Raw genomic sequence first — 23,937 nt, 5'->3', positions numbered from 1 at the left:
GATTGGGGATTAAGGAAGAGTAAAAATCAACCATAACTACCAGGTGACTGGATCAGTGGTTGCTGTCAATGGAGTGTTTGTGTTCCCTCAAAGTTCATATGTTGAAATCCTAATGCCCAATGTGATAGTATTTGGAAGTGGGGCCTTTGGGGTCATGAGGGTGGATCCATGATAGGATTGGCATGCTTATAAGAGATTGCAGAGAAATTCCTTGCTCCTTCCATCATGTGAGCACACAGTGAAAAGATAGACTTCTGTGAACCAGGAATTGAGTCCTCACCAGACACTGAATTTGCTGGTACCTTGTTTTTCTGGACTTCCTAGCCAAGTCTATGGTATTCTGTTATAGCAGCCTGAATAGACGAAGACAGTGGTGAGGTCTCTGTTAACTGTAGGCTATGCTTCACTTTGTAGAAGTGTCTTAAAAAATTGTCTTCAAAAAAATTTTAAACAAATTTAAAAAATTTGGGCTTTTATCTATTCCATCTAACAAATAGACATTTTACTTTAGGTGCTTAACTTTGGTAGATGGAAAGTTGAAGGTTTACAATTTCATTGTGGAAACATGACCTTCATACATAAGACTGTAAGACAGATTGTGAAATCAGACAGTATGGAATTAATTATCAAAATGCAATGTATATTAAAATATATTCATATTTTTGACTGGGCTAACCATTGTTTATCTCAGAGATATCCATGTCACTGTTCCAGTCAAATGCCTCTCCCTAGGATATCAGGTGGGGATAACTGTTAGTATTTTTTTAAAAAATTAAAAATATTGTTATATACAATTGAAAGGAACCATTTAAAACCATTTAAAAAATAGCAAGTGTTAAAAAAAAGCCAACAGTGCCAACCCATTGTAGACTCCCAAGAAATACTAAGTGATAAGAATAACACTAAGGAAATGATAGGCTTGTGTTATTTTACAGAATAAAACAATTTGTATACTGGAAGGGATAGTAAAGCTCATTCGGATCCAGTGAGTCCCAACTATGGAAATTCAGGAATGAGTGGTAGTGATGATTTTTCACTTGGGCATTTAAATAAGAATTAAAGTCCTAGGATGCATTAGTGACTTTTGTTATCTAAATAATGGGGCCTAAACAAGGCTTTAAAAAAATAAAAATGTAGGACAAACTTTACATGAAGCTATGGAAACGGAATGGACTATTTTTCTTAAAATAGAACACCTATATTTAGGAGCTTTTAGTCTGGCATGACCTTGACATTTAAGTCAACACAGTCATTTTAATTCCGATTATAACCTCCATCTTCTACCTTTTATCTCTAAACCATTTGAAGGGCTTAACTGCTCTGCCATAGCAGAATGCAAATTGAATGTAAGCAGTATGTTTCTACCCAAAGATTTTAAAACATTAATCTCCCAGTGTTCTTGGCCAGCAACCCTTGTGAGTATGTGCTACTGGGAATCTACAATAATATCATGTGTGACCATTCCTCTGATTAAATAAGGAATGTGCCAGTGTTGTGTTTCAGTCTGGGTTTGCAAGATTCCTGGTCTAAGGTCAAGTCTGCCATTTACCAGCTAAGTGACTCATGGAAAGCTCCAGCCTCTCCGGGGGCCCCTATTTCATCATCTGTACCACGAAGAGCTTAGGCTAGAACAGTGGTTTTCAACCCTTGCTGTCAACAGAGTAGAGTCAGCAGAGAAACTTTTAGAAAATACCATGGCAGGCTCCATTTCCAGAGACCCCCATTTAATTGGTCTGTGTTGGGGCGCAAGTATTATTTTTGAAAAGCTCCCCAGTTGATTATAATATGTAGTTAGGGTTGAAACAACTTGACCAGAAAGATGTGTAAAGGCCTTAACAACTTGAAAAAAAATTTTTTATAAAATGAATTAGGCCTGCCAAGTGACCGGTTTCCTGGTCTTAAGCAATGTCAGAGACCACTTTTAATGAAAAGAATATAAAAATTACAAACACAAACTTAGATATGAAAGAGGATATTTATTTAGAATAAAAAAGAAACCACAACGGATTATAAATTTAAAAAAGTGGACAAATACCACAGATATAAAAAATAATTCAGAAAAATAAGATAATATTTTTAATAACTACTGGACATACATCTTTGATACTTTTTTCTTTTCTTTTTTTTTTTTTTTTAATATATCTTTATTGATTTCAGAGAGAGGAAAGGAGAAGGAGAGAGAGAGACAGAAACATCAATGATGAGAGAGTCATTGATCGGCCGCAGCCCACAACCCGGGCATGTGCCCTGACCGGGAATCGAACCCTGATCGCCTGGATCCTAGGTCGATGCTTAACTGCTGAGCCACGCCCAGCCGGGCTGATACTTTTTTCTACATTTCTTGACTGGGTACTCTTTGGTTGTTTCTTTTTTTAAAAAATTATTTTTTTTAATTGAATTTATTGGGGTGCCATTGATTAATAAAAACATATAGGTTTCAGGTGTACAGATCTATAACACATCAACTTAAGCAATGTCAGAGACCACTTTTAATGAAAAGAATATTGTATATTGTATTCTGTGTTCACCACCCCAAGTCAAGTCTCCTTCTATCACCATTTATCCCCCCTTTACCCTCTCCTACCTCTTCTCCACCCCCCAATCACCACACCATGTCTGTGGTCATGAATCTTCCTTTTTAATTCCTTCCTCATTTGACAATAACTTTGTAATATTTTCTATAATGAGAATAAAAGAAAACTTAGTCTTTTGAAACTGATCAATTTATTTTTATTATGGGTAATTTAGAAAAGTTTGTTTCGGCGTCACAGTTTGTTATTGGTAATGTTATGTAAGTTTTAGGATTGTTGTCAAAATTGGGGAAATTTCTGCTGAGATTTCATCATATGAGAGCTGTAAGGTTTGGCAGGATTTTCTGGGTTGGTACATGTAATGTTTAATTTTATGTGTTAACTTGACTGGGCCATGGGGTGCCCAGACATTTGGCTGAACATTATTCTGGGTGTGTCTGTGAGGGTCTCTGGATAAGATTAGCATTTGAATTGGTAGACTGAGAAAGCAGATTGCTCGCCTCAATGTGGGTGGGACTTACCCAGTCCCTTGAAGACACCTGAATAGAACACAGAGGCTGGGTAAGAGGGCACTCTTCCTGCCTGGCTGCATGAGCTAGGACATGGGTCTTTTCCTGCCTTTGGACAGAAGTGAAAAATTGGCTCTTCTTGGTTCTCAAGCCTGCTGGCTTTCAGACTGGGACTTACCCACTGGCTCTCCTGGGTCTCCAGCTTTCTGACTGTGGATTTTGGGACTGCTCAGCTTTTATAATTACATGAGCCAGTTCCTCATAATCTCTCTCTCTCTCTCTCTCTCTCTCTCTCTCTCTCTCTCTCTCTCTCTCTCTCTCACACACACACACACACACATCAATAAAAACATCCTCGGGTGAGGGTTAAAAAAACAAGCAAACATATAAAAATGTCTTCACCCTGATGAGTGCTGTCCCTTTTAAAGTAAGATCTTTGGGACACTAAACATCACTTCTAATATTATCACCATTGCCAAAACTTTTTGTGGAATCTTTTGGAAAAAGATTATGGTACAGTCTTTTGAATACCTTCATGGTTAAAACTATCAAAATTTGGGGTTGGATTATATTCTTTGAAGACTAAAAAGACTTCCAGAGCCAATAATGCAAATACAATGTCTGATCAAATCCACTGTCTTTCTGTCAAAGCCAAAGTGTGCCTATAAAATACTGAAATACAGTTTTCTCTTATGGTTGACAAACTAGCTCTGAAGGCAATTTGGTGACAGATACAGTGGGTTGGTTCACCCTTCTCGCACGCTTTCCTATATAGAAGGGTCTGGGAAGCTCATATCCTGGACCCTTTTGTAGCTGGGGGGCACAGATGTGGTGGCTTTGTTGAAGAAGGACGTTGGCAAGGGATGTGAATGGAGAAGTGAACCATAGGAGGCAGTGGCCAGGCAGGGGAGTGCATTCCCTTGCAGGGAACAGGGTTGGAACTTCTGGGGCAGTTCTGGCTGAGGTTCAAGGTTCTGGTCCCTAATGTAAGAAGTGCCAAGTGACCTGAGGCAGCAGCACTGGGTTTCTGGCCAGGACAGTCCTGAAGGCCTTCTTCCAGGTAGTGTTTCTGGCTGTCTGGTATCCACATCTGCTTCCTTGGACCTCCTGGAGATTCCATAAGGTGACTACTACTCAAGTAGTAAGTTCCTTACAACTTAAACTAGCAACAGTGCATTAAGTTGGCTAATACAAATTCCAAATGAGCAATAGAAGCTTTGTTGGAATAAGTATGGAGCCTCCCAAGTCAACAACTTGGAAACCAAAAGGTCATTAAAAAAAATAAATTTGCTACTGATTTAATTTTTTCTCAGTTTTTTTAAATAGTTAGATTTCATATTTGGAGAACTCTGTAAGCCTCAGGAACAATTTAAACAAAGATTTTTGCCCCACTTTAGGAGAGTTCATTTTTACTCTATATAAATGATACAAAATGCTTGGAAATGGGTCTCCAATAGCCTCTGTCCTGGGACTGGGGCATAGGGAATCTCCAAAAATGCTTACTATAGATGACGAACCACTGATAGTAGTTTGAGCTCCGAAAATTTGCTTTATATAAGTTGCTTTATGCATATCGATTATATTTTCCCCATATAATTCACGAGGACCCCCCAAAATGGTTTCTATTATTTTTGTTTTCTTATTTAGTGTTTATATTTAATGAACATAAATAACAGATCTTCAATAAATGCTGCTTGGCTGACTGGTAGGGTCTGGTGTGGGCTCCTTTGGAGGACTAGGAGGGTAGTTTCTGGATTAGCAACTATGCATATTTCATTCCCAATGAAAAGAGACTTGACTTTTGATTCTTGTGGGCTAATTATCCATAGCTGAAATGATCACGTCTGAGCTGGAAGACTTTGAAAATCATCTTGTCCGCTTCTGTGTTTGAATTCTTTCTAGCACATCCTGGTTATATGGGTGTATTAGTTTGCTAAGGCTGCTGTAACAAAGTTCTTCAAACCACATGCCTCAAAGAACAGACATTTACTGTGTCACAGTTCTGGAGGCTGGAAGTGAATTAAGGTGCCAGTAGGCTTGGTTCCTTCTGAGGGCTATGAGCAGAGGCTTTGCATGGGCCTCTCTCCAGCTTCTGGTGGTTCACAGTTTGTGATAGCCTAATTCCATTCTTCACATGGAGTTTTCTCTGTGTGTCTGTCTCCAAATTTCATCTTTTTATAAGGACACCAGTCATCTTGGATTAGGGCCCACTCTCATTTTAACTTGATCACCTCTGTAAAGATTCTATTTCCAAATTAGGTCACATTCTGAGGTACTGGGTATTAATATTTCAACACTTCTTCTTCTGGGGGTGGGGTGGAGGGGCATGATTCAACCCATACCATTAGTTAGGATTCTTTTGGTTGCAAGTGACAGAAACTAAATTCGAATTACTCTAGTAAAAGAGGTGTTTTTTTGCCTCACATCAAAGGGAAGGACAGAATGCACTAAGCTCAGGGATTAATCACAGGAGGGCCTCCACTGTTCCTGTTGGCACTGCCTTCCTCTCTCCATCGCTCCTCACCGCAGGGCCTCATTCTCCACTACTGCAGGCTGGGATTTTCCACGGGGCATGGAGCCTGGCTTCAGGCAGGGTCAGACCTGCAACATTCCAGCTTAGTGATGCAGAGGAAAGATATTTTTCTCTCTCATCTTCAATTTAGACAAGGCCAGGGAAGGATCCTGGACCCAGGCCCATGCTTGGAGTGGTCACTGTGTCCAGGGGAATGTGATGATTCTTCCCATATGACTGCTCCTCTGGCCGCTGGGCCAGGTATGTGCCTGGATGTATACGTGGCAGAGGGCTGGGGAAAGATGTAACCATCTGTCACACAAGGAGCTAAGTGTCCTGCTTCATGGTGCTGCATGCTTCCACTTGACTCACCTCTAGTTTCTGTAATGCTCTCCTGTACTTTATTTTTATTTATTTATTTAAAAATATATCTTTATTGATTTCAGAGAACGGAAGGGGGAGGGAGAGAGAGAGATAGAAACATCAATGATGAGAGAGTCATTGATCAGCTGCCTCCTGCATGCCCCTGACTGGGAATCGAATCCATAAGCCAGGCATGTGCCCTGACCAGGAATTGAACTGTGATCTCCTGGATCCCAGGTCGATGCTCAACCACTGAGCCACGCCCGGCCGAGCCGCTCTCCTGTACTTTAAACAGAAGCCTGACATTTATATTTTTACAGCAAAGCTTTAAGTTTTGCAAACAGAACTCAAGGTCTTTCCTTGTTGAAACACGTTTGATGCTTTCAGCCTTTCAGTCCGTCTACTCCCCTGGCAACACTTCATGCCCTTCACTCCTCCCATGCTGGCCTCTTCTGCTTCTCCCTCCAGTTCAGCTCCCCACTTTCCTGCAGTCTGATCTGTGCCCTGGAGGCTGACTTGTTCTCATTGCTTCAGTGGGCAATTCCCTCGCTCTCTTGGTTTTCAAAGGCTTCTACCCAGCAGCAGATCAGAGGAGTGAGGACCCCACTGTGCTTATTCACCCAGTTTTCTCCCAGCAGGGTCATTGCAGGCTGACCTTGTCCCTCTACTGAAGGCAACAGCTCCCGTCTGTGGCTTTCTCCATATGGCACTCCCTGTCAGATGTTTGAAAACTATTCCCTCCCTACCCCTTGAGGCCTGGTGTGGGAGGAGTGTACTTTCCCACTAGTGTAGCTGCCCACTCCAGGGTACAGCACATCCCTCATGGTTTCCCCACACTTTGCCACATCATGGTAAACAGTCCCCTCAGATTACCCAATACAGTTGGCAATTTTTCCCTTGAGGACCCTGATTACCTCCCCTCCCACCTCTGATTTCTAAACATGGTTAGTTTCAGATATTGAGAAAAAAATATGAATGATGCAATCTATACTAAAGTGTGAATGATTGATAGCATACTCCCTCAGGCATATTTTGTTTGAAAAAAAGTCATGGGACAAAATTAGGAGAATTTTGTTCAGACTGTGCAATTGAGATATACTTTTTCCCCCTGAGGCCCTCTAAATAAAATAGGCACCTCTTAAGTATAAAACTGGCATCAGATAAAGGTATTTCTTAAACTTTTCAACAAAAGTGGTCTGACTGAGGGGAGTGGCCACATGCCCCAGGGAGTCTAGTATGCCAATAGTGCTAAGTTACCTTAAATACACATCACATTTCTTGAAAGAGTCCTGTTTTATTTAAAATTATATATCTCACTGTTTATTTCTACCCCATAGTATGTCTCTGTTCATCATATTATTTCCAAAATTTAATGAAGATGATTTTCTAGGACGACGTCCCATGTTTATCTTGTGGCTTTCTACTGGCAGGTGGCCCAGGGCTTCTGGGGACATGAGGCCTTAGTTTGAGACGCCTGGGGTGAGGAGAACCTGGACACATTGATAATGTGACTACTTGTTTGTCAGGGGTTTGCCACTTTTTTCTGGACCTGTGTTTTTTATATGCTTTCAGATCTTAGGGAAGTTCTAAGATTTGTGATTAGCATTTCTACGTTAGACAGTATAATATATTTCTCTTTTTTCCCCCAAATGGGTACGTTTATTTGACTTTTTATCTTCTTTTAAATTGTTTACTTGTAGGTTACATTACTTTGATGCCAGTTGCGTTTATTTATTTATTTTTTTCAGGCTTAAGTCACTTTATTTTTCTTATATAAAATTATGTGGTGGCCACTTGGAGCCCAAGTCCTCTGCATAGAAACTCTGTTGTGGGCCTTTACAAGGTAGACAGTGAATTCCTGATAGGGAAGCTTGGTGAACAGTCTCTTTCCAGAGATCGGAGTTGAGATAGCTATAGGTCCTGGAGATGGCATCAAAGGTGGCCTTGGCGAAGTGGCCCAGGGTGGCAGCCCCTGACCAAAGTGTAGCAGCGGTGGATATCGACCATCAGCAGCAGCAGCAGCAGTGTCTTGGGCTCAGGGGCTGAGACGATGCCAGTGCCCCTGGGGGCGGAGATGAGGCGCACCAGCTCAGAGTCACAACGCCAGTCCCATGCAAGGGACAGTGTCGGGCTTGTGGATCTTGTTCCCCCAGTAGCCTTGCCGCACAGGGACAATGGGGAGCTTGGCCAGGATGATGGCCCCTCGGATGGCAGTGGCTACTTCCTTGTAGCACTTAACACTCAGACCAACATGTCCATTGCAGTCCCCAAAGGTGACAAATGCCTTGAACTGGGTCCTCTGGCCAGCGCATGTCTGCTTTTGCAGGGGCATAATCTTCAAAACCTCATCCTGGAGGGATGTCCCCAGGAAAAAGTCCATGATCTCAGATTCCTTGATGGGCAGGGAGAAGACGTGGCTCTCTTCCACTTGATCTTAGTGTCTTTGATCAGGTGGCCCAGCCTGGTGACAAAGATCCACCCCTCGTCCTCGGTCTTGCCTCCATGGACTCTCCGTCCTCGCCCCACCCAGACCCCAGCCGCAACCTCTCCGGGATTTAGCTGCTAAATGCTCAAGGAAACCGGCTGGCCTCCAGGCCCTGCGGCAGCACTGGTGTCATCCGCCGTTTGGTACTTCTGTGGAAAAGCAGCGCTTTTATTTTCTAGTATGTCCTAATCACAGTATTTTTCTCTATTTCTCATGCATTAAAATGGACTCTAAGAGAGCATTTTCTCTGATTAACAAGGCACCATGGGTTTTTCCCCCCTTAGCCCATCTTCCAATTAATTCCAAGAAGTGAATCATGAAAGTTTTTAACTACTTTTCCTTCTTGTCAGAAGTGTTTACAATCCTGAGAATTCTTTGAGAATAAAATTTAAAGTAAGCTATTATTGAACAGTATTTGACTTTGTTTTTATCACTATTTGTATTACTTTGCTGGGGCTGCCATAACAAAGTAAAACAGACTAGGTGGATTAAACAACTGAAACATGTTCTCACCGTTTTGGAGGCTGGAAGTCAGAGATTGAAGTGTCAGGAAGGTTGGTTTTGTTTGAGGTTTCTCTCCTTGGCTTGCAGATGGGCCATCCATGTTCTGCCTGTGTCCCCACACGGTCCTCTCTCTGCACCTGTGTATAGATCTGCTATAAAGTAATACAGTGTTGGATTAGAGCCCACCTTAATGACCCTACTTTAACATAGCTCTTTATAGATCCTATTACCAAATACAGTCACATTCTGAGGTACTGGGTTTACAGCTTCAACATATGATTTTGGAGAGGACACAATTTAGCCCATAACAGTATTTAAATAAAAGTTTAAGAACCGTAGTGTACTTAGATGACTTGTAGAATACTTTTGATTCTAACAGCATGTCTACGTTGCTGAGACTGAAGGTCTCACTCTTTGTGAATTTTTGGCAAAATAATCCCTAAGAGCCTTTCGATTTGAAGTAATCTGATCCCATGTCATAAAACAACAGTGGCCCAATACCCAGTCTTTTTTTACTTGTGGGAGCCCGAGGTCAGGGAAGAAGCAGGTCCTTAGATAGGAGATGGAAATCCAGAAATGCAGTTTTTTGTTTTTGTTTATTTGTTTTTAGCTGTCCACACTCTGCCATTCAAGAAAGAATAGGAAACTCAGGGCTGCATGCTGAGTGCCACCCAACCATATCTAACACGGTTAGTTTCATGTTGTTCTATGTACTTATTTTCCTTTATCAGTCTTTAAACTTGAGGGAAGATCTGTTTAAAAGCTCAGAGTTTGGCCAAGATATATTGTAGAGTGTAAGGGAAGCTAGTGTCTGGATCAGAGTGTTAAAATTAAGGAAGGGGGATCTGTCAGGAACTGTGTAGGGTCTAGGATTTTACCCTGCATCCAAGCTAACAAGTTAGCCTGCTATTGTTTCCTGGGGAGAGAGAGTGGATGTTGTTACTCATGTCAAAAACAGGTATGATTTTGTTCCCTTTCCCATGCCCGAGTCCCACCATGTGATGCAGAGTCCCTCAGAGCTGCCTGCACAAGCAGCGCTTGCATTACAGGAGAGGAGCGTTGAGCTTGGGGGCTACACCGAAGCAAGCCCAAGCAAGCCTTTTTTTGTCCAGGGGAAAGCGTTACCTCATCCCTCAAGGTTGCTGGCTGCAAGCACAACCCTGAGAAATGGCCAGAATAAAGCGTGGTCAGGGTCTTGCATTCTTGACATGCTCACAAAAAATGTGCAGAGAAGCTTAGGGCTCAAGGCTGATAGCCTCTCCCACCTCCTTCCTTCCACTTCCTGCCCTTCTGCCTTCCTTTTCTGGGCCCAGGTGGCAGGGGTGGTAATTTTGAAAATCTTTTAAGAGAATGTGAATCTTTGGGGACAAATGTCTCCTATTTGCAGGGAAATTTCTCCTCATTATTAGCCTTGGAGTATCTGTCTTACTTTTATTAAGGGAGGTGGCAATTTCTAGAGGGTCCTGATTGATAAGAGTCTTGTCTTATCCTGGATGCCTCCCAAAGGAGGTGCTGCCCAATTGCTGGGCTCCTTTCGAGGGTGAGCCAGTGTCCAACTGTTCACAAGACAGTGCTTTCTTGGGTGGTGGGATTTGCAGTGTAAAGCTGACTCAGAGTCCTTTAGCTCTTGCAGGGACCTCACACCGCCAGGCTGGAGTGACTGCTTTCACGGCACCCCAGGGCCAGATCTGCTCCTCTTCTGTTTACCCTTCTTGAAATGGACTTCTAAGCCAGGGTGTAAATGCCAAGTGCTGTTAAGAGTTTACAATTATTACAGTTAACAGTACTATATTGTATATTTGAAAGTGGCTAAGAGAATAGAACTTAAAAATTCCCATCACAAGAAAAAAAATTTTAACTGTGTGTGGTGATGGATGTTAAGTGCACTTAACTGTGGTGATCGCTTCTCAATATATACAAATGTCAAATCATTACGTTGCCTGTACATTTAGAACTCATACAATGTTATCTGTCAATTAGATCTCAATTAAAATTAAATTAAATTAAATTAAATTAAAAAAGAAATTGAGGAAATTAGTCATACCATAAACTAATTTTTTTTGGAATCAGGAATAGAAGTATAGTTTTAAAAAATGTGTTTATTGATTTTAGAGAGAGAGGAAGGGAGAGGGAGAGATAGAAACAGATGAGAGAGAAACATTGATTGGCTGCCTCTTGCAGGCCCTCTACTGGGGGTCGAGCTTGAAACCCAGGCATGTGCCCTGATGGGGAATCGATCCAGTGACCTCTTGGTGCATGGGACAACTGATGCTCAATCCACTGAGCCACACTGGCTGGGCTAGAGGTGTAGTTTAAATATGTCACAGAGCTTAATAATCTGGATACCTGTTCAGGGTCGGTGAGTATAGCAGCATTTCAATATTTAAAAAAGGTCACCTTAGCCCTGCTGGTGTGGCTTAGTGGTTGAGCATCGACCCACGAACCTCCTGGTCAAGAGTAATTCCTAAGGCTGCCCTGTCATTATATGAAGATTGGGAAAGAAGCAACTTGAGTTAGTTAGACTGATTAATGACTTAGACGAAGGATAACCAAGCCTGGAAATTTGAAGCCAGTCTTCAGTCATGTGCTTCCAGTATTGGAATCAAGAAGCACATTGCTGAAGACATGCTCTAGCCAGCTGTACTCTCTTACATCATGTGACATAAACCACGGGGGTAGCAGAACCCCATTCTATGAATCTGAAGATAAGGGCTGATGGAGACACACCTGGCCTTTTCCAAAGTCATATTTAACTATGAAAGAGAAAGCAAAAGAAATGTCTTTTGCGAAATGTTTTCTTTTTGTTTCCCATATAGGTAGCTAATTGGGTCTTTTAAATTCTGTCTATAAATCATGATCTTTCTATTAGTGGCAATAAAAAAATCTATAGGTTCTGAGAGTTGTTTCTAGTATAACTATGGTAATTGACCATGAATAAACACAGCATGTTCCAGGGACATGGTTATTTGACTTTCAGCAGGGAAGCCCTCTGCTGGCACCTGACACTACAGATTGAATTTGCTATAGCACAACTGTATGTCTGGGCTGGGGCTGAAAGGAGAGAATGGGCCAAAGGGCTTGGAAGGATGTAGTAGGAGGCAGATAAATTCTGCTTGAATCTGAATAAGTGCAGATCAGTATTCAGGTACAGGAAGTGCCACAAATCTTTGCCCACAGGGCGGGGTGGCTGCTGGAGTCACATTGCCTGTTTGTAGAAAAGTAACCTGGGGCTTGATGGAGATCTCAAGAAAAGGGGACAGTGGCAGGGGACGTTCCTTAAGGGTCAACTGTAGATACAGTGTTTGTCAGACCAAAGTGAGATCATTAACAGATAGTGCATTGAAAAGTCAAACTGCTATACAGTTGTAAGGGAGAGAATATGGGGTCAGGGTAAGAGTATGGATTTTGGTAGCACATGGGTTCATAGCGTCTACAGATTAGCTGTGCACCTTTACCAGATACTTAATCTCTCTACACTTAACTCATCACACCTGTAAAGTGGAGACAATGCTCTCATTGCATAAGGCCAGATCCAGGGAAGTGGCTTTGGTATGGCAGTGAGGGTCAGTGTTGTCACCAGTAATTGTAGAACAGTCTTCCTCTGTCAGAGTTCAACAGTGTCCTCCTACTTGCTACAGCTCATGCACCCTTTCAGCTGTCATTCTGTTTGACTTCTGCATGATCTTCCGTATTCACCTCATGCCACCTCTGGGCTGTTGACTCCTAATCCAGGTCCCCAGTCCAAACTTCCTGTGTGTCATATATCAACTGGTTTATGGGGCATGTACACTCGGATGTCCCAAAGGCATGTCAAAGTCAACCCCTCTAAAACAAGAACCATCTTTCTCCCAAGAGCATGTTTCTCCTCCTGTGTTTTCATTGGACCTCAGCCATTCAGTCACCCAAGTGTGAAACTTGAGAGACATCCCACATTGGCCTGTTTTCTTATGCACCAGATGACTTCAGTTTCCAAGTCTGGCTACTTCTACTTTCTCAGTGCATCTTCAACCAGCTCCCTTCCCTCTCCACACTCTCTGTAATTTACTGCCTCATCACATTTTGTTCAGAGATAGCTTCCTAACTTGTCTCAGCGCCCTCAGTGTGGCCTCGATTCACCCATCACTGCCAGAAACAGCTTCCTGGTGAGCAAGTCACAATGCCACTGCCCTTCAGGTCCCATAGCACACAACCTCTGAAGCCCTTGCTGACCTTTACTACTCTGCCACTCTCGCAGTCCAGTCCTCTGCCCGGTCCCTGCAATCTCCGTGCACCGCCTAGCACCCACCCACGTACTTGCAGCCCCATGCCCCTGTGCTTTCGCACATGCCTTTCCTTCTGCCTGGAAATCGGTTAATGGACCCTAGGTTCTCCAGTAGCACCCAGTATAGAATTTACCCCGTTGTTTTAGGCTACATACAGGGGTATTCCACAAGACAGTGGTTTCTTAGGGGAGGGTTTCTTAGTGTCCTGTTCATTTTTGGTCTCAAGAACCTACTATGGCCCCTGACACATCGTGAGTGCCCACGAAGAGAAATACTTTCTTTATTCAGAATGGACTCCCTGCCTCAGCAGCTGACTTTTTGGAGACTGGTCCCTGGAGGTTTCAGGGCGCCTCGCCCTCGGGGCGGAGCAGGTGAGGCGCAGCTGGGCAGCTGGCCGCCTCGGGGCTGGGCTGGGCGGCCGGCCCGCGCGCCTGCGCCCTCTGCCGCTCCGCGCCGCTCCGGGCGCGTCTCTGCGCGTGTGTCTGTTTGGAGAGGAAGAGGGCTTGGTGACAGGCGAGGCGTGCGGGAAGAGTTCAGCCTGAGTCACAGTCTCATTCACTGATTTCTCGGCGGCTGGACCGATGCTGCCTCCCCAGGCGGCTCCCGACTGCGCCTACAGCGGCCCAGTCCACGTCTCCCGCTGGTCCACCCTCCGCCAGCCAGACTGACCGACGGGCTCGGGAGTGAGTAGCCGCGGCTCGTGCGCCCCCGCAGCGCGGCGAGCTGTCCCCGGCGGTCCTGTCCCCGCGCGGGCTTTGTGTTTGTGTGCGCGCGGAAGGGGTGTCCCCGGGATTCCGCGATGGCTCCGAGAGCTCCCTGTCCAGGGGAGTCTGCGCCGTGTGGGTCCCCCCTGGGCAGGGGCTCGGACGCCCCAGGCGCCGGAGGGTGTTCGCCGGGATTCCCCGGCTGAGCGCGCGGCCGCCAGTGGGGTTCCCCGGGAAGGCGCCTAGGCCGGGAAGCGGCGGGGAAGTCCGGGCTGCGAGCGGCTGGCAGGCGGGGAACCTGGGAGCGGGTCTGCATGGCGGAGCCGAGGGAGACGCGGGAGCGGCCGCCCCCGTCCGCCCAGCCTCCCCGCCTCTCCGCCTCTTTCCCTTCCCCGCTTCCTTTCTTTTCTCAGCAGCATCACAAAAGCGCGCTGCAGAACGAAACCCAAAGCAGCGCAGTCCTGCTCTTCTCCCACCTGGTGCACATCCCCCGGGGCTGGAGGACTGGAACCGGAGTCTCGGAGATTAGGGGCGGGGGCTTATCCCGGGAACACACCTGTTTTCGACTCTGGCTGAATTTAACCTGCTGCGGGATCGCGCGAGGGATTCCCGCACACACATACCGGGAGTGTGCGTGTGTGTGCGCGCCCCCGCGCGCCCGCGCACCCCCGGGGCCCACCCTCTCTGAGTGCGCTTGATGGAAATAGCACCCCTCTCGTGCCAGGACTGCTCCGTGGGCCCCCGTGCCCGCATCTCTTTGTTCGGTTGTGGCTTCCCCACCCCTCCGCAGAGCGAATTGATTTTCAGTTTCGCTTGACACTGGGCACTGGGACTCGGCGCTGGCCGCGGCCTCAAACGCTCCGGGTATTTGTCATTGAAGAGTTCTTCCGCGCGGGGGGTTATTTTTAGTGTTGGGAATAAAGAGGCGAGCACGTTGACCTTTTTGCGGTCGCCTCGGGCTTGGAGGACGTGTCTCTAATTGATATCGCAGGCGGATTCACATCCAGCCACGCACGCGTGCCTGCGCACAAGTGCGAACACACATTTCTACACACCTAGCTTTCCCTCTTCGTTACTTTTTGGAAATTGGGACTGGGGATGCATTGTGTTTGTAAAAAAAAAAACTTTCCTTTGTTCTTTCGGGCATTTTCTATTTTGAGTTAATGGAGTAGGAGTAGGAAAGGGTTGCAATTAGTTCACTCGAATAAAAGACATTGCCTCTGAGTCAGAGCCGCCAGGTTGATAATTATTAACACATAAAAGCAGATGTGCTGTTTATGGGAAAAGGGGCGGGGCGGGGGCAGGTCCCGATAGACAAGGAGGGCGGGTGTCAGCCGACCGCCCACTGCTCATTGTTCCGCACTGGAGGCCGCATCCTCCGCCGCCGCCTCCTCCGGGGCTTCCACCCTCTCGTCCCCCTGCCCCACTTGGGACCGTCCGAGCCACTGAGCGCTGGCCCCGGGGCGCGAGGCTGCCGGCCCCGCGCTGACCGCCCTCTCCCTGCGTTACAGGTTGGCATCTTCGCGCCGGGGAGCGTCTGGAGCAGAGGCGGCGAGGACAGCGCGCCTCGGGTCCAGCCGGCCGGGCGGGATGCCGCGCGGGCAGCGGCGCTGAGCGCCCCCACGCTGGGCACGGGGCTTTCTCGCTCCGGGCGGCGGGCCGAGTGGCGGCGGCGGCGGCGGCGGAGGGGATGCGCCCGGGGCTCCTTCCCCGAGCTGCCGCCCGGAGGTGGACCCAGAGCAGAGCTCAGCGCAGGACTGCGAGGACCCCTGGCCCACGGGGCACGCGGCTGCGGAGCCTCCTCGTGGCCGCGCCTGGGGTCAGGATGCCCTGGGCGCCTCCCTGCTGGTGAGGATGTCCTGCTGCGCGGCTCTGAACCCCCCAGCCCCGGTCCCTGGTGGGCACGACTGCGTGGGCCCGGCTTCGGCCCCTCGTGCGGGTGGATGCAAAGCGCCGGAGTCCTCGAATACGACCAGCGATCGAATCTGAATTCCAGGAGCCATGGACGAAAGCTCTGGGCCGCAGCCCCAGGCGGGAGAGCAGCCCCCACCCCCGGCCCCAGCAGGAGCTGTCCAACAGAGGAGCGAACCGGAGACCTTTAGGTCCAAGAGTTTACCCGCCCTGAACAGCGCCTCCTGCCGGCCGGAGCTCAGCCCCGCGGGCGCAGGCCCCGCGCCGGGCCGTCCGGGCTCCTCGGGCCGCCAGGAGCTGAAACAGTGCCTGAGCCGGTTGGCGCCCAGCCCCTCTGCCCCGTCCACTTCGGCGGAGATGGCGGGACTGGTGGACTGCAACCAGAGGGTGGACGTCAGCAAGGCCGTGTCGGTGTCCCCCACGTTGGCCACGCTTCAGGGGAGACGGTGCCTCTACGTGGTCCTCACCGATTCGCGTTGCTTCCTGGCCTGCATGTGCTTTCTGACCTTCATCCAGGCGTTGATGGTCTCCGGGTATCTGAGCAGTGTCATCACCACCATCGAAAGGCGCTACAGCCTGAAGAGCTCGGAGTCGGGGCTGCTGGTCAGCTGCTTTGACATCGGGAGCCTGGTGGTGGTGGTCTTCGTCAGCTACTTCGGGGGCCGCGGGCGGCGGCCGCTGTGGCTGGCGGTGGGCGGGCTGCTCATCGCCGTGGGCGCCGCGCTCTTCGCCCTCCCTCACTTCATCTCGCCCCCCTACCAGACGCAGGAGACCAACGCCTCGGCCTCCACGGACGGCCTGTGTCAGAGCGGCAACTCCACGGCGCCTCTGGAGCCTCCCGCCTGCCCGAAGGACTCGGGGGGAAACAACCACTGGGTCTATGTGGCTTTATTTGTTTGCGCCCAGATTCTCATTGGAATGGGCTCCACGCCCATCTATACCCTGGGACCAACCTACTTAGATGACAATGTCAAGAAAGAAAACGCATCCTTGTACCTAGGTAAGACTTTCCTGTCCTCTCGAGTAAGCTGAAGTCAAAAATCAAAACACTTTCTCTCACACTTCCCTGGAGATTGTATGTGTATTTATATACAATGTATTGTGAGCATTAAGTTTCAGTTTATTTATGTTTTGCTTTAGGGGTGGTGCATTTCAATTGGGGAGAGAATCAAAAAGTTGAGAGCTCTTTGAATGACTTTTCGTACTCAAACTTCATTCTCTTTTCCCAAGAAGTACAAACTTTTAATGAGAAGGTAGTCGTCTGTCTGTCTGTCTCTCTGCCTATCTTTGGAAAAGCTCTAATTTATCAAGTTTGTCTTCTGATAGCTGCCCTTCTAGAAAGGTTCCAGAAGGAACAGAAGTAGCTGCTGTGTGGAGCGAAGTTGTTGCTTCTCCTTCCAGTTCCCAGCAGCTCAGGTGGCCAAGTACCTGGACTACGTAAAACATACTTCGTGGTCTCCACACCTGCATTTCTTACATTTCACCTGCATCACTTAAACAAATTTGAGCATCATGTGACTAGGTTGTCTTTATGTAGAAGCAACATCACAAGTTTATCCAAAGCTATTTTTAAAAAATCATCTTTCTTTTTTAAAATATGTTTTTTATTGATTCCTAGAGAGAGAGGAAGGGAAAAGGAGAAGGGAGAGATAGAGAGGCTGCCTCCTGCACACCTCCTACTGGGGACTGAGCCCACAACCTGGGCACGTGCCCTGACTGGGAATCGAACCGGCATGGGTTGATGCTTAACCACTGAACCACACTGGCTAACCTATCCAAAGCTATTTTTATTGTTGGTTGAAGACCCTCAATTACATGAACTTGGGAGCAGACTCAGTCATTATTTTCTGAAAAGCAGTGGCTCTTGGATTCATGGAGCTGACTTGCATGAGTCAGCTCCTGTGGACAGGGGGCCTGGGTCAAGCACAGGGCTGTCGTGTGAGGCCAGGTAGCCGGTGCAGCAGGCAGGAAAATGTAGGCTCTAGAAATCTGTGTGGTTGTCAGCATCTCCCTGCACTAGCTGCCCCTTCAAAACTGAACTTCTAAGGGATGGATTTGAACCCTTGGAAGGGAGGAATAGCAGTTATGCTGGATGTGATGTTTGTTTTTCTACCGGAGTCCAACAAAAACAGGATAAAGGACTTCACTTTATAAAAAATGGTAAGTAAGCAAATACCAGGTGCGTCTAGCAACTTACTAGTTATGTGCTGATCCTTGGTGTGGGAATAATACGATTTCAAAGGACAGTGAAAGTGACACCTAATTCAGAGGGCCCTGCTTTTCCCACAGTATGGCTGCTGTCCCCAGAATCGGCTTTAGAGGATGGCCGAACCATTTATAGCCCCCAGCACTGTCCCAAAGGCATCAACACAAGAGTTTTCTAATTTATTTTTATTGTTTAAATGCAAAAGAACAAAATTTCCATTTAGGGCAGAGAGGAATAGCTTATTTGTTACTTTGCCTGCACGTTTTCCAACATTTATTATGACAAATGTTCAAGGATACAGAAAGTTGAAATAAGGACTTCTTTTACATAACCGCAGGAGTTTTAGCATCCAAAGAAAGTTAATCATTCTGTAATAGCCTCATGTATCCACTCCATATTCAAATGTCCTCAAACCAGGAGCCAATCAAGATTCACTCAAACATTGCACTTGGCTCATTAGCATTTTATAGTCTAGAACAGGGAGTGCCTCAATATGTTTCTTTTTCCATCACTTAGGCTTTTGAAGGGACAAGGCTAGTTGATTTGTGCAGTGTTCCACATTCTAGATTTATCTGATTATTTCCTCATGGTGTCACTTACCTGCTTCCTCCATTCCATATATTTCTTGTGCGCTGGAAGTTCATTCTGAAGGTTTGATTAGACTCAGACAAAACATTTTTGGTCAGACTACATGGCTGATGCTGTGTGTTTTCTATTACATGCACCTGGCACTCATTGGTGATGCTAAGTTTAATCACTTGGTTGAGTGGGCAATTGCCAGGTCTTTCCATCGTCAATATACATTTCTCCCTCTGAAATAACAAGTAATCTCCAGAGTGATACCTATTCCCATACTCTCACTGACCTTTGCCTCTATTTACTTTGAAAACTTGGATCTCCCTCCCATCCCACTTCTGGGTACCAATGTCACAAATTTCATCAAAAAACACAGCGGAGCCATACACAATAAACATATACTAGTAAGAGCCCTGAGATCTAACTTTGCTGGTAGTGGTTGACCACCAAGAAGAAAAAGAGCAAGTACATATTAAGTCTTTATTCTGTGCTGGCACTGTGCTACTTTTGGGAAGACCAAGCATGAGGCATAGCTCTAGCACCCGAGCAACTCTCAGTGTAATGAGGTAATACCGACAATTCAAGGTAGGGGTGAAGTGACATGTGCAGGAGGAGGAAAGTTACACAAATGGTGTTTGCTCTTCCTCTCTCCTTCTTCCTTCCTCCCCTCCTCCTCTCCTTCCTTCCCTTCTTTTAGATATCGACTAATAAATTTTTGTTGGAAAAACTGTTGAGGAATGCTTAGAAAACTCCTGAGAATTCTGCTTCATATTACATGGATCTCAGTGAACACTCCCGTGGTGTGAGTATAGGAATCTTCCACGGATTGTTTTATTTAATATTCCCATTGGCCTTATGACATGGGAGTTGATTTCCCTAGTTTATGAATGAGGAAACTGAGGCTTAGAGAGTTCTAGTGATTGCTTCTGGGCTTCTAACCCACACCTGTCTGACCCCAGAGCCTGTGAACTTCTCTCCACGCTGTGTGTCCTTTGGCAAGAGGCTCTGAAAGCCAACTGTCACCCAAGGCTGAGCTGTGGGCAGCAGAGTTCTCAGAATGGGGCAGAAGATGCAGAGCTAGCCTGAAGGCATCAAAACAAGATCATTCTCGAAAACCTTTATTTATTTATTTATTTATTTATTTATTATTTTAATTTTTTTATATATATCTTTATTGATTTCAGAGAGAGAAAGGGAGAGGGAGAGAGAGAGAGAAACATCAATGATGAGAGCCATTGATTGGCTGCCTCCTGCACGCCCCCGATTGGGGATCGAGCCTTGGTATGTGCCCTGACTGGGAATCAAACTGTGATCTTCTGGATCCTAGATCAATGCTCAGTCACTGAGCCATGCTGTCTGGGTTTGAAACCTTTTAAACAGGAGGCTTATAGGTTACTTCCGTACAAATTCAAATAAAAGGAATCACTAAATTCTTAGAACCTGAGTGGTGTAAACCTATTATGATGTGGAACTTTTTCCTAAATAAGCAACTAGTTAAGTATCTTTGGTACTTCTCACAAAACGACTCTTCTAGATTACCCTTTTCACTACCTACCCATTTCCTAACCTTTTGTCAGTCTTTCTAACTTCTCAATACAACCACAGAAGGAAAAAACCGAAGAGGTAGCAGGTTGGTAATTTGTAGGCAGGAACAAGTCTATCAATTAACGTTAAAACCATTGAAACGGAATGTAAATGCATATCTTAGTCTTTTGAAAGTGTGATGTCAACATTCTGTCAGCTTTAACTGTAGACGGATGTGGTTATAGGTGAGATGCAGCAGCCTTTATGGCCACTAAACACCTGGCTCCTTCAGCACGGAGAGAGGGTTAGGGTTGGCCTGGAGCACAGAGAAACCCTTGTGGGGATTAACAAGCACGGTTAGCAGCGACACTGTGATTCATAATTGTATTTCAAACAGAGAGAAAATGTGGTTGTTCGGGGACAAGAAATTCATGAATCAAGAGGAGAGTGAGAAAGAAAGGCTAACCAGGGGAAGAGGGAAAAGGGGATGCATTTCTAGAATAGAAAACCCCAGCTTTCGTTGCGTGATATTCAGGATAAGCGATGATTGGCACGGCCGGCCGCTGGCCAAGCAGCGTGGGGGCAGCGATCCCAGCTCCCTGGCCTGTCAACCCGGACGTCACACCGCAGAGAAGGGTTGGAGCAGGCACAGTGCCTTAGAAAGAGCACCGGCTGGGGTTGCAGAAAGCTGTGTTGCAGCCCGGCCCCTACCAATGCCTGGTTGGGAGACTTCAGACCAATCCCTTAACCCCTCCCGGCCTCTCTTTCTACATGAGGGTTATTATATTTGATTCCCTCACTGTAATATTTTGTGGACTAAGTGGGATTATGTGTGTGCCAGCATTCCAACTCATCCTAGAGAGTTCTCTTTCTGAGTCTGAAAATCCATAAACATATCTTTTTGTCATTGGAAAAAAGGCCAGAAACATTGCGTAGGAAATCACACACTAGAATCACTGTACAGGAAACACTGCATTGGTGTTGCAGCAACGTTATATTCTGATTAATTGAACTTTCTGAGAACCCAAGGTTTTGTCACCAGAGCTTTCTGCGTGTCAGTCGTTGACGACCATCTTTCTTTAGTGCATGAACATTGATGTAATGTGTACTTGTGTCTCATGGAACATAGCAAAAGCTCTTTTGAAGTTTGAGGGGCTCTGGACTGTACCCAGTTTCACCACTGTGCCCGCTTACTCTCTAGGACGTCCCATGGACCAGAATGGAGTCCCCTGGCTTCTTCTGGCTAGCATGCTTCCCAGGAAGGCAAGTTTTAGGTTTTCTAGTCTGTATGGGAGAGGAAGGCAAGTGAGATGAGGGCAGTGTGAGTACTGAGTGGCCTCTAGTTGTATCTGCCACCCTGGTCATGTTTTCTCTTTTGCCTCAATGGCCAGAAAATTCAGGCCTTTTTTTTCCCTTTTTCTGATCAGCATTAATAATCTATTCTAAGTGACTGGTAGCATTAGTTTTCCTGATCTTTCCGTTGGGATTTTGAAAGGGCCCAATAAAAAATACCCTTGCCCCTCACTTGAGTTCTGAGTTAGTTAAGAAATGAGTCCAGGGAATTAAACTGTAATAGAAGTGAGGTTGAAGAGTGTAGCTCATATCTTTGTGCACATAGACTTTCTGGTAATCCCAGGATTAAATAGATTTACTCATCCAAACGCAGGGAATGCTGCACCTCCCCAGTGTGGTAGCCCTGGGTCTCCCATGTGGCCAGGCCAGGTGCGTAGGTAAGACACATGCCAAGGAGTAGCAGGGCAGGATTTTTACTCCCATGTGCATACTCCCTCCCAAGAGGCAAATAGGAGTTGAGCTGAGCATTTCCAGTTTATTTTCAAATTCATCGATTACATGAATCCCCCCCCCCCCCCGCAGGAACAGCATGGGGAGTGGGGCTGGGGAGCCAAGAAACAGCAAGAGTGGGCACACACTTTATCCCCTAAGACCTTAACTATGTTTTTCCCCTGCTTTAATTTTGCTTGTCTTGTTTACAATGTGTTCATCTTTATAAGCCACATAAAATCCTTTTGGGAAGCAGGCTCTGTACAAATCATGAACAAATCAATAAAATAATCTCCACTGAAAGCACATATGAGGGAGAAGGACGACTGAGGGATTTGGGGAAATGACCCGGACACATGGAGCAGTAGCTGGAATGGATGCAGTGCAGAGGTGCTGTGGCAGCTTTGTGTGAGGATGTCGTGAGTTTTACAGACTCCCGGACAGTTCATCTGTGTCAGATTGGGCATAGCTTCTGGATCTCTAACAATTCTGAATTCATAGCAGCTGCCTGGGGTTTACTTTCACCTGTAAGACAAACTAGTTGGTTCAAGATGCAGAGAAACAAACAAATTTGAAGCTCTAACTGAAAATAATAAGGGTTTACTGCTTCATTGTGGAAAGGATGGCGGTGCGCATTGGTGTGTTCAGCCCACCTACAGATGACAGTGAGCAGCCCTGTTGGTGGTATTTCTGATATGTTTTCGCATAGCTATGAGTTCTGTTATCTGTGTGGTTCGAAATTGTTCTTCTGAAACTTTAAATGTGTGCGGGAATTCCCAGGGTGTCTTTTCAAAATGCAGATTCTGCTTCTGTCATTCTGGGGTGGGTTCTGGAATTCTGCATTTCTAATATGCTCTCAAGTGAGGCCAGTGCTGGTCCAAGGGCCATGTTTTGAGCAGCAAGAGGCCAAAAACCATAGGTCTTTGACTCTGGACAGGTGGGCGTTTCTCTCTGGGCCGGGTCGGAGACGCTGTGGGCCAAACCAGCTGCCGATCGAAGCCTGTTGCCTGTGCTTTCCAGTTATACCCAAAACACTTATCAGGTACATGATTTGCAATTATTTTCTCCCATTCTGTAGGTTCTCTTTTCACTCTGTTGTTTCCTTTGATGTGCAGAAATTGTTAAGTTTGGTGTAGTCTCATTGTGGATTTTTTAATTTTGTTGCCTGTGCTTTTCAGTTATGCCCAAGAAATCATCGCCGAATTTAACGTCTAGAAGCTTTTTACCTAGGCCTTTTTTCAGGAGTTTAATAGTTTTAGGTCGTACATTTAGGTCTTTAATCCGGTTTGGGTTAATTTGGGTGTATGTTGTAAGGTAAGGGGCCACCTTCATTCTTTTGCATGTGAACATCCAGCTTCCCAGCACCATTTGTAGGAGGCTCTCCTTTGCCACTGTGTACTCTTGTCTTCCTTGTCAAAAACTGGCAGCTACTTTTACTTTTCACATTTTATACATGAGGAAATCAAGATTAAATAACATGCCTAAGGTCATCTAAAAAGTGGCAAAACCATCATCTAAGGTAATTATCCAAAGCGTGAGCTTTAACTTTCAAAATTATGGAGAGGGAAAGGGAGGGAAAAGTATATTTTTGGTGTGACTTTGGCTGAGTTCTTAATTTTATTACCTGTAAAGGAGACATGGAGACAAGGCTGGTGGCTTTTTAGATTCCTATTGCCTCTTAACTTCTCCAGTTCTTTGCCTTTTCAGCTCTGCTTGGTGTGGTCTTGTTCTAGAACTTGGGACCTGGGTCTGGAGAAGAGATGTAACTTGCTCTGCCTTTCAGAAGCTGGTCTCTTCAACCTCTGGTGGCTTGAGCGATGTTGCCATGTGCCAGCTGTCTGTGGGAAATCAAGCATTCCTCTTGCTCCTATTTCAGGCAGCTGTGTATTACCTGATAGGAAATTCAGAGTCTACTTCCCGTCCTGGGAGTTATGATGGCTTGTGGAACTGACACCCTGCAAAAATGCTAATCCCTGTTACCTAATATAACCTAGAAAGGCAGGTGCAGGTTACTCTTGCTTAAAAGTAAAGAGCATATTCATGTAATTAATATTTTCAGCAGGGTGAA

General features: G+C 46.0%; 1 protein-coding gene and 1 pseudogene across 2 annotated transcripts in view; one reads left to right on the top strand and one right to left on the bottom strand.

Annotated features, from left to right (window-relative positions):
• Positions 1-7,665: 7,665 nt before the first annotated feature.
• Positions 7,666-14,186, bottom strand: LOC308546958 (small ribosomal subunit protein uS5 pseudogene; annotated as a pseudogene). Its single transcript has 2 exons — positions 13,784-14,186; positions 7,666-8,477 (listed from the first exon to the last, which is right to left on the bottom strand). The product of its transcript is annotated as a small ribosomal subunit protein uS5 pseudogene (transcript).
• The window catches only part of SLCO5A1 (solute carrier organic anion transporter family member 5A1), a 91,141-nt gene continuing 80,839 nt past the window's right edge, over positions 13,636-23,937 (top strand). Inside the window, exons 1-2 of the mRNA XM_081116464.1 lie at positions 13,636-13,849; positions 15,382-16,781. Of these exons, the coding sequence (XP_080972590.1) occupies positions 15,872-16,781 (910 nt within the window). The 5' untranslated portion in view covers positions 13,636-13,849; positions 15,382-15,871. The remainder of the gene's footprint in view (positions 13,850-15,381; positions 16,782-23,937) is intronic.

This window comes from Miniopterus schreibersii, assembly GCF_964146895.1.
Source record: "Miniopterus schreibersii genome assembly, chromosome: 17".
In the NCBI taxonomy this organism is placed as follows: Eukaryota; Metazoa; Chordata; class Mammalia; order Chiroptera; family Miniopteridae; genus Miniopterus; species Miniopterus schreibersii.
This window is presented reverse-complemented; position numbering and strand designations above follow the sequence as displayed.